At 39.2% G+C, this 11,685-nt stretch overlaps 2 protein-coding genes across 3 annotated transcripts in view; one reads left to right on the top strand and one right to left on the bottom strand.

Moving 5' to 3' along the window:
• Nucleotides 1-11,685, top strand: part of ephx1 (epoxide hydrolase 1, microsomal (xenobiotic)) — a 50,373-nt gene that overhangs the window by 33,685 nt on the left and 5,003 nt on the right. The window lies entirely within an intron of this gene.
• On the bottom strand, nucleotides 8,463-9,848 carry LOC125299271 (piggyBac transposable element-derived protein 2). The gene has a single exon (XM_048250489.1). The coding sequence runs from the start codon at nucleotides 9,846-9,848 to the stop codon at nucleotides 8,463-8,465; it is 1,386 nt and encodes a 461-aa protein (XP_048106446.1).

Here is an 11,685-nt window from a genome sequence, read left to right as displayed (position 1 = left end):
CTGATCCGCCATTTACCATTCACAAAAGCTGGTATTGTGTTTCCTGAATCCTTACATTCAGGCATTCAAATTAAAAGTAATTAAATAGCATATAAATATTATATCAGTGTATGATGCTTGCATTAGGGAAACATCCCAAAACAACGGCACTGCTGTTGTTTTGAGAAGTATTTCTCATGCAAGCATCATGCAACAATGCAAAAACAATGAAACTATTGTAGGCCTAATTATATTTTACATTAGTAAAGCAGTACTCTGATGTGCATGTTTTCACAAACTTTTGTGAACAATCTTAGCACTTTAAACATTGACTGTTTTGAAGTGCATGTATAGCAATATAGTATAAAAATAATAATAATTGTGATATCATTATGATAATTTGATGGGGGGTGGGAGGAGGGGGTGGGTTCATGTAGGTGGGCCCTATGACCCCAAAGTATGCCTTGACTGGGCCTCAGATCAAAGAAGTTTGAGAAAGGCTGATGTAGACGACAAAGCAGCAAGGAGGCATCATATGATCATTTCAACAAGTTTTATGACAAGGTCGGTGAGGATGGGAAAAATCGTACATTTCTGTGCAAACTTTGCCTGCACTTCAGTCAGTCATTATTCATTTAATCATTAAATAAAATACAGTACACGTCTTGGTTCAATAGGTTACGTGCAGTCATTTTAATATGTTTTAATAAACATTGAACCAGTCCGGCTCTCAGCTTGTAGCAGATTTGTTTTTTTGGCCCTCTAATGTATTTTGACATCCCTGCTATAAACGTTTTATGGTCAATTGGTGTAACCAGTATTTTGTGGATATGGATAATGATTTAAAAATCTACTTCACTGCAATAATGGTTGTTTAAACCATTTTTACTCAAATGGTCAAACAATAGACATAAAACAAGATGTTTATATCATATGGTCTTGCTCAGTACAATGAAAAACCCATATAATTTAAATTTAGAAATAAATATAATAAAACATATTCTCATAGGATATTACAAAATAAACTAATAATTTCAGGAGAGCAATTGCATGAACTCTAGGTGTGACATATTAGATATTTTCCATTAGTTCATTTTTGTGGTTACACCATTTGAAAATTGAACAGGCTGTTAGTTCTATCTTTTGTTAAATTAAATAAAATAATATGAATACAACAGAAATACAAAGTATACACTCAGGCAAAAAGGTTTTAACATATTTTTAATTTTCTCATCTTACCAACCCTTATGTCACTGACCCATATATTATTATTATTATTATTATTATTATTATTATTATATTGTTTCTCATTTTCGAATGTACACTTAAATCTGCACAAAGTCCTTGAGGTAAAAGGGCTGTGGAGAAATTGCAGGATTGTTTGGCTGTGCCACCTAACCACGCCCAGTTTACCTGCTGGAAAACCCTGGAGCAGGGGCTCAGACCAGGATAAATTGTTTGCTCGCCCTCAGTTCACTCTTTTGTTCATCTGAACCCAGCACTCCAATGTGTCCTGCTTTGTGTGCGTCTTTGAGTTAACGTAAGTCATCACTTTAATGACCCTCACTATGACTTTTGTGATGTTTATCAGTTTGTAGAGTTGCTCTGCCATCATGTATAAAGTTAAGGTCTTTGTTTGTTGGTTTCCCATGTGAGAGATGCATGTGAGAGATGATTAGATGATGTTTGTTGACTTGGCATGTCAAGTATTGTTTAGTTGTACCTTATATAGCCATATGATTTCAGTTTATTGTTGTGAGTTGGGATCTGTACTGATTTACCCCATTTCACTGATTACTCCATTTTCTGTTTGTTTCCTCTTTGATGCAGCTCACATACAAGTAAAGAACAGATGAATTGAAACTCAAATAAAGTTAACTTGTGTTGCACCGAAATCTGCCATCTCCGTGTCATCACTCCATACCATTGAGCCTTCTGACCGAGACTCTGCCTGCTCGCCACACACTCACTCTACCTTAACCCACATCGCACCCTACAGTTCCTTCAGTTGGGTTGTGGAGGTTAGCATACTAGAATAGAATACTGTTAGAATACTGTTGGGTTGTGGAGGTTAGCACACTATAACGTTACAGCACAGGGTAATCCTAATTTTATGGATCAAATTTATTCCAATCCAACTCAAAAGTTTTGAACAACACAAAGGTTTTATCCTGATCAAAACCAAGAATGGATTATGTGATCTAATCCAATTTCAGGATCCTTGTTTCCCTTTGAACAACTTTGAACAACAATTTTCAAGATTTGAAATCCAATAGCCGAAATCCGTTAACTGAAACTGATAACTGAAATCCGATAACCGAAATCCGATAACTGAAATCCGATAACTGAAATCCGATAACTGAAATCCGATAACTGAAATCCGATAACTGAAATCCGATAACTGAAATCCGATAACTGAAATCCGATAACTGAAATCCGATAACTGAAATCCGATAACTGAAATCCGATAACTGAAATCCGATAACTGAAATCCGATAACTGAAATCCGATAACTGAAATCCGATAACTGAAATCCGATAACTGAAATCCGATAACTGAAATCCGATAACTGAAATCCGATAACTGAAATCCGATAACTGAAATCCGATAACTGAAATCCGATAACTGAAATCCGATAACTGAAATCCGATAACTGAAATCCGATAACTGAAATCCGATAACTGAAATCCGATAACTGAAATCCGATAACTGAAATCCGATAACTGAAATCCGATAACTGAAATCCGATAACTGAAATCCGATAACTGAAATCCGATAACTGAAATCCGATAACTGAAATCCGATAACTGAAATCCGATAACTGAAATCCGATAACTGAAATCCGATAACTGAAATCCGATAACTGAAATCCGATAACTGAAATCCGATAACTGAAATCCGATAACTGAAATCCGATAACTGAAATCCGATAACTGAAATCCGATAACTGAAATCCGATAACTGAAATCCGATAACTGAAATCCGATAACTGAAATCCGATAACTGAAATCCGATAACTGAAATCCGATAACTGAAATCCGATAACTGAAATCCGATAACTGAAATCCGATAACTGAAATCCGATAACTGAAATCCGATAACTGAAATCCGATAACTGAAATCCGATAACTGAAATCCGATAACTGAAATCCGATAACTGAAATCCGATAACTGAAATCCGATAACTGAAATCCGATAACTGAAATCCGATAACTGAAATCCGATAACTGAAATCCGATAACTGAAATCCGATAACTGAAATCCGATAACTGAAATCCGATAACTGAAATCCGATAACTGAAATCCGATAACTGAAATCACTGTAGCTAGTTAGCATGGTTAACAAAGTTAGCATGTTAGCATTGCTAGGATTGTTAGCATTTTAAGCAAAACTGCTAGAAAATGTTAGTTAAGTTAGCTAAGTAGCATGGTTAGCAGAATTAAAAATCTTAGCATAACTGCTAGCAAACATTAGAGCCATTCCAACTTTCAGTTATCGTCAAATATCTACCTATACACAGCCATTAAACTATTTGAATATCAACATTCATTAAACTTCCAGTCTGTCAACAACTTTTAAACTATTTACCTTCAACTTTTAAACGGTCTACTTTTAAACTATCATTAAACTATCTATTAAACTAGCTGTCTATCAACAACTTTTAAACTATCGACTGTCTATCAACAACTTGTAAACTATCTACATTCAGCTCTACTTTTAAACTATCAACTTTTATTAAGCTATGCAACCACCATGTCTATCCTAGCATCACCGTAGTAACCATCTCTGTATAATCTGTTTTAACTATACATGATATTTTACATCACAACTTTAGCATTTTCATGCACTGGTAATTCCTTGGAATTGCATTTCTAGTTATTATTATTATCATAACCTTTTCTTTTTACCTTTTCAAGAATTAATGCGACTCTAACCGCTAATCTCCAGAACGGTTTGACGCATGTGCTTCAAATTTGGTACAAGTGTTTGTATGGACTCAAAGATTAAGTGAGTTGATGTTGGAGGTCAAAGGTCAAGTCAATGAACACTCTGAGTGCAATGTCTCAAGAATGCCTTGACATACATGCCTGAAATTTGGTATGAGTATTTGTATGGATTCAAAGATGAAGTAAATTGATGTTGGAGGTCAAAGGTCAAATGTCAAGGTGAAAAACACCTTGAGAGTTATATCTCAAGAACGCCTTGACACACAAGGTCTATTGGTACGAGGGTTTGTATGAACTCAAAGATTAAGTGATTTAATGTTTTTTTTCCCCCACCAACTTTAGCAGCTTTCCATCCACTATTGTAATTCCTCTGGCATTACATTCTAGTTGATAGATTATTCTCGTTGGTTCATGTTGGTTCGTGTCTTTCGTTTGATTTCATTCAAAAGTTTTTCTGTGGTTGCTGTGGAGACGCAGGGGTCGCGCTCTGATTGGCCAGCTGGCTTTTAGAAGTTAACCCTTAATGCACCGGGCTACACACAGAATTAACAATGTCCTCTATTTGCCAGACGATGCAGACATCTGGCCTACAGATTAGGGTTGGGCGAATGAAGCCCCATGAGGCTTTGGAAGGTTCTTCCTGATTGTATCGTAAGTGTTTCGAAGTGTCAAAGCATTGAATACAAAACAATGACATCTGGTGGTTAGCAGACATAACAGCGGCTCTCATTAGCGATTAAACAATCACAGACGAAGCCACATGCTGACCAAATGGTCCTTCTCTGACACTGGTAAAACAAAGCGGAGAGACAACGTGTTCTGTTCCCTTGTGAGTAAAAACTATTAGGCCTACAGTCATTGGAATAAACATTATAGTTTTGATATGCTTCTAGTATACCGCACGCGCGACCGCGGTTTAAATCCCGCCATGTTCATAATTGCCATGAGTTAGCATTATTTGATATTGCATGCTTCTCTATTGTGGTTGTGTTTAAGACTTCATTTGATGTTTTGCAAAAACTAACAGTAGTGTCAGATAACAGAAAACATATAAAGGGCATTGTGAAAACATGGGGCATTGTGTACAATGGGGATTGTGAAGTGCTTGTGTAGCACTACAATTTTAGAAGGGTGCTTGTGCAACAAAACATATGTGTTGGGGACTTTAAGGTTTATCGAACCCGTAACGCTTTAGGGGTTTGATACAAGCACCGGTGCCCCTGTGTCAAATGTCCCATTTAAACTTTTCAGTGGCGTCCGAGCTTCGTGCGTCATCAGTCACGTGACCTTACAACTTTGATACGCGCTCCTATACATTGTGCCGAAGCAGATTGCTTCGCAGAAGTGATACGAGCTTCGGTGCCTCGGTGTCAGACTTCCCATCCCTACTACAGATCCTTTGTAAGATGGTACTGGGATTATTTAGGGAAAAAGGTCTGAGTTGTTGTTTCGGCTTGTGTTGTCCTGGGTATCCGAAGGGACAACACATAAAACATATTCGTTGGCTGTGATGATTCTATAACATTGCTCATTGATTGCGCTGGGCAATAGGTGGAGCCATCAGGTGTTATTGTGGAGATGTCACTTTCATCCTCCTCCTCCTCTTGATCAACCCGAGGTCTTTTAGCTGGCCTTGGATGATAAGGCTTGATGTCCATGGTGTATCCGAAGTGCTTGTATCAATACTCATACTTGAGTACGTATTCTGTTTGGGTACCTAAAGTAAATAAATGTGTATTACTGTCAAGTTACAAGATACAAGATTCGCTATCTCACACAAAACTGTACTGGCACAATGGAAACAAAAATATTTTAGTGACTGTGGTAAGGTGTATGATGTACTAAGTAGCACACCCACAAGATAACATTCAGTAATATCAATTATATCTGTTATGCAATTCATGGGTTTCATCAGGTCCATTTACACAGGTGTATTAATCAAGCACCATGCAGTCTGCATTCATAATCAAGGTACTTGATTTTATACACCTGTGGAAAGTGACCTGATGAAACCCATGAATTGACTTTCCCAAACATTGACGAGCACATAAGAACCTGTATTAGCCTACTAGAAAAAGACTTCTAGAAACTAACTAGCACAACAATAAAAGTTAGATCACAAACCTTTGCTTCTAACGACCTAATGTAGGCTAGAAAGCTGTGTAGCCCGACATGAGGATGTGCTCTGGAAGACATACAAAACACTAAGTAAACAGCAAGTAATCAAACAAAACATCATTGTAGGCCAATGTAATAATGGCAAGAAGACATAAATTAGACTGAAGTGTAAATACCTGGGCTCTAGTGATAGCAACTTAGCCTAATAGTGCACGGCTATTGTGTTTTTGATTTTCCCTGTTTAGACTAGAACAATACCCGTCCTTAGTTGAGCATAAGATATTGTTGCCAATATTATTATTTGTGGTTTAATGCTTAGGTTAGAAGATTATAGGTTCAACAAGCTAAATCTCTGGGTAGTGTGGTCATACAGTTTTTTATGAGTGTAGCTACACCAGGCACGTAACTGAAGCATTCCGTTCGCGTTGCGTCTTCTGCAACAATTAGCTTCCAATAGGCCTAATCAATGGAAGTAGCTACACCTGGCACGTGGCCTGTAGGTTTCGTTAAAAAAAATAGACCATTCCTCTAATGTATTTTACCAGAGCCCTTCCTATTAGACATTCTCTGATTTTACACGTCGCAAACAGAACACTTCAGTTACGTGCCTGGTGTAGCTTCCTGTAATATAGGCTAGCCTAAGCCTAGCTTGTGCCCTTTTCATGCATGCTAACGTGAAGAATATGAACATGCTATTTTGTAACAGTCGTTAGGTGGAAAAGTTTGTTTGTACTTACAGCCTGTGAGCTGGTGGTCAATCGTTGTGACGATACAGGTCCAGGTTTTCAGAACATCGATGCAAAATCACTTTCTAACTGTAGGCAGGCACAGTGAGTGTGGTTGAAATGATTGGAACACAGAGCTAATGTTGCACTATACTTCGGTGGTGGTGTTCCAACGATAAATTCCAACCATTTCATCCTCAACTCTTCTTTCTAAGGCAAGACATGCAACATTGATGTGTTATTGCCACAAATAACACAGGCACGAATTTGCTCGGCTATGTTAGCAACTTGCTGTTAGCTCCTACTAGCTGCAGAGAGACAATCTCCTGGCCAAAATCTTCCTGTCTTCCTGTGGGCGGTCACAAGCCAAAGTGGGCGAGGCCATGAATAATTGTTTTCCCTGCGGCGTCACAGGGAAGGGCTTTTTCTGATTCGCTTCTTTTTTCCGTGTATTTTCTTTCATTGGCTAATGCGGGCAATGGGGATAGAAGATCATTTTCACGTGCAGCATGCATATGCAACTTGGAGTGAGCAATAGTATTTCGAAAGGAACAAGTATTAAACGGTTTCTCGGTGAATGAGACCTTTAAAACGAGACATTGAGAACTTTTAAAAAGCACTGGTAGTTTATTTACAAGACGATTTATACAGACAGTACCTTCAAGAAGTTTACCGTTCGCCGCCATCTTGAAGTTAGTCACGATAAGTCGAGCGACAAGTACGAATGAACAGGTATGATAAGGGATCAGATTCCAAAAATAATTCAGTGGAAATGCATGGATTCCGGTTGTTTCCAGTAGCAGCAACTGGAATCCATGCATTTCCACTGAATTATTTTTTTTCGGTATCACACTTTAGGTCAATATCACACCGGAATTCTCCTTTAACCACACTGCTGACTTGCTTCACCTAGATTTCTAACCTCACTGTGGTAATTTGCAGCCAGTGGCCCAAGTAGGTCTTGAAAAGGACACTTGATGAATGAATGAACTTTACACTTTATGAGATATTAACATAAATCAAGCTTATTTTCCCCCATAGACTTTGCATTGGCACTATGACATCACAATGGACTAATCAAACTGATTTGCACCTGTATGAACTGCCAGCTGCTCAACTAGGCCAACTCTCTCAATGGGCTTTTCTCAAAGTCAAGGATGGGTCCTTTAAATGTGTTTTTACTCTTCTTAGAGCATGAAAAAAACAAATATTCACTTTTCCAAAAATATGATTCTTTCAGAAAGTTACAGACATGTCCACTACACTGGACTACATGCGCTTAAACACTCAACATAAACAGAATAAACTTAATGGAAGAATGAATCAAATTGAATTTTATCATAAATCCATGAACAGTTATTTCATTTTATGCTTTGAAAAGCATTTAACTATACTTTCACAGACTTCAACGTTCTATAGACCTATTATTTAGGCCGAAATAAGAGAGCAAACAGCGCTCACAACTGAGCTTCCATCTAAGCTTTCAAAAACGTCTCTGGAAGGAACAAACATACTCCATACTTCTTCAAGGATGCAGGACTGGTAAACCAGGTCATTAAACATGCATTATGTTTTCAGCAACAAGAACAGTCAGTCTCTGCATCACTGAATATCTATATCTCCAAAAATTCTCCGCTTCTCCAAACATTTTTCTTTTCAAATGAGCCTCAGTGTATGCTCAGTTCATCAATCCTAGGCTATATGAAAATTGGCAAAGCATCCAGGGCAGAGTGCCACATGGTATTTGGTCTTCCATGTACATGCAGCATCGTGGCATCTGTTTGCATTTTTGACCTGGGTGAGCTTGGGCCAATGATTTGCTGTGCTGAACCTGACCTCACTGGGTACTTTGGTCACTGTTCTGCGCTTTGCTGGAGGTGGGGTCCCACTGGGTCTCCCTCTTCTGTTTTGCTGGAGGGACCCAGCATTTATCAGTGCACAGGCCACAGAAGCTTTGAAGATCAGGAGATTCATCTTTTCCAATCCAGACATTAGGTAGAGGCGCCATACATTAACAACGGTCACATCCAGAAAATGAAAAAACACTCGGATGTACCATCGCTTGTTTCTACGTCTGTGGGGATACATTGCCACACACTGGTCAACAAGATCCACCCCACCCATGTGTTGATTGTAAAGGGCCACCGAGAAGGGTCTTTGGACGCTGATCTTTTTTTTTTTTTTTTTCTTCAGCCATCTTTTGGCCGTGTCTTCAGGGGACTGACCAGCACAGGTTGACGCCAGGTGGATGACTGAACTGTCAAGCCAACGTGTGATAGTGATGTTTCCATTTGTGCTGACAACAGAGCAAGCTCCTCTGCCCTCTTGTGTCAGTTGTTTTTCACTCTTGAGTTTTTGACTTGCTCCTTTCACTCTGTTTGCTCTGCATGTTCCTGTGCCATAAATGCCTAGGTCTTTCAAGGCTTCAAGGAGAGGAATGCTGGAAAAGAAATTATCAAAAAACACCTTGTGGTTCTTGTGTTTTTTGTCATCACAAAGGCGCATCACTACATCTCCAGCCATTCTCAAACCACTGCTGTGACCCCTATTTGCTGAGCCCTGGTACACTTCAAATCTATACACATAACCTGAGGACCCTGCCCTCACCCACACTTTCACTCCCCAGGGCTTGGGCTTTTTTGGTATGTATTGCTTGATCGACAGTTGGCCTTTGAAGGGAATCATCTGCTCATCAATTGAGTGGAATTCTTCAGGGTCTGCTGTCGCCAGGAATGTTTTCTGAAGTGTACTTAGCACTGGTCTTACTTTGAAGAGCCTATCCGTGTTTTCTGGCTCGTAAGTATAGTTATCCACAAAGTGGAGATAACTCAGAATTTGCTCAAATCTGTTTACAGACATGGCATCTGCAATTATTCCTAGACGAAGACCATCCTCACTGGACCAGTACATTCGTGCCTTAGGATATCGAATGTACCCCATGATCATGTTGATCCCTAGAAAAATTTGCATTTCTTCACTTGTCACTGCCAGATTTTCTTTCCCTTTCTGCAGAGCATACATGTTGGTGTTGTGCACTGTCTGTTGGTCACCTCTATTAACGATTTGTGGCTCCCCCATTGTTTACATGTGTTGAATTGAAGTCAATGGGAGCCGTAAATCGTTAATAGAAGTGACCAAAGAATTTCTCCGGATAGCGTGACTGTGGTGGCTGGTAGGGAGACAGTTGATAAGTGTTCTTTACAGTCTTCTGTAATAAACTCCGGGTTCGCTAACTAGGTTGTTGGTGCTTTGTTTTATGTGTAGAGGCCCAAAGCAAGCTACCAACGAGGTTTGGTGCTGTTTTGAACAATATTACTGGTTATACAAATGCTATTTGGGAAGCATTTAGCTTACTGCCATTACTGCCACAGCATTTAGCTACTCCACTGTTTGCGATTTGGGGCTATAGCATATACCAGGTCAAGCTCTGTAGTGGTTGATCAACGAAAATTACTGTGTCCACGTCTTATTTGATGTGTTTTAATGCAGAAAAACACCCTTGTGTCAATTTTCGCTGGAATTACACTTTAAACTACTCAACTATTTAACTATTCAGCCATTCCAACTGTCAGTGGTCATCAACTATGACTCCTGCCAACTGTTTCCTCTGCCCACAACTGTTTCCAAATAAAAGTTTGTTTTGCATTTTCATGCACTGGTAATTCCTCGGAATTACATTTTCTAGTTATTCTGTATTATTTGTGCCTTTCCAGATATGCAAACTGTCAATGCCATTGGCACTAATGCACTGCCATTTGACGCGAGAAATAAACAAACGTGAGGAAGCATAGACGAACATTTAGCATGAGAAAAGCATGTGTGGGGAGTGAGGTGCGCATTTTCGCTGTCATTTTTGAAACAGTCAGACTTGCACATGCACAGATATCGTAAATTTAATTGCAAAATTCCTTGCTATTTTGTTTCAAACACTATGCTACCCTTAAACAGTAACGCTACCGTTTACTTCTGGTCTTCACCTAGACATCACACCCTCTTCTGAATAGACTGTTCAGGATTGGTTGGTGATTGTGTGATGCGCGTTGTTCACGTTGTTACTGAGCATGAGGGGGAGAGAGATAGGGATGTGAAACGCCAAACACCAAAGCAAGTGTTGCCGCTTAAAACAATGAAATACGGTACTCAATATTTGCGATATAACACTTTAACCCTTAGAACCCGATTGACGCAATGTGCGTCATAAAACACACCCTTTCTTCTCTGTTACATTGCTCCGGAACCGTTTAGCGCAGCGAGATGAAACCTTTATTGCGTGACAGAGCAGAGGTGGGGCTTTCCAACGAGACTACACACTTGTCTGTACGATCAAGTATGAAAATTAAGAAAAATCATGAAATTAAATCAAATTGCACCATATTTACAGTCTATACTCTGTTCACCTGCGCACCCATTACTCTCGTTTGAATTACTCGCGAACCCGTGATCGCATAGATATGGCAAGCATATCAGATGAAAAAAGAGACTCAGGGCTATCCATTGGTACCATGTATATCGATCCTTCTGGCTTATGAAAACAGACGAAGTGACTGCAAAATAATAATGTCATGTACACAAACCAACGCTGCACACCCATTACTCTGGTTTGAATTACTCGCGCACCCATGATCTGATAGATATGCCAGATGAAAGAGGAGACTCAGAGCTATCATTTGATACCAAGTACATCCTTCTGGGTTATAAAACAGACGAAGTGACAGCAAAATAATAACTTCATATAGCTGAACTTACCCCACGTTTTTTCTGTTTTTGTGGCAAAGCATGTTTATAATCCAACGCTATCGTGTGTTTCTCTATGGCAAAGCATGTTCATATTCCGGTTTTGAGATCCTAGCAAATTCCTGCATGCCATCCAATTCAAGGCTCACATTGCATCCCAATTTGTTCAACAAAGAAACAC

The sequence above is a fragment of the Alosa alosa genome, chromosome 8 (assembly GCF_017589495.1).
Source record: "Alosa alosa isolate M-15738 ecotype Scorff River chromosome 8, AALO_Geno_1.1, whole genome shotgun sequence".
NCBI lineage: Eukaryota > Metazoa > Chordata > Actinopteri > Clupeiformes > Clupeidae > Alosa > Alosa alosa.
The sequence above is the reverse complement of the archived record's forward strand: the minus strand, read 5'-3'. Positions and strand labels throughout refer to the sequence as shown.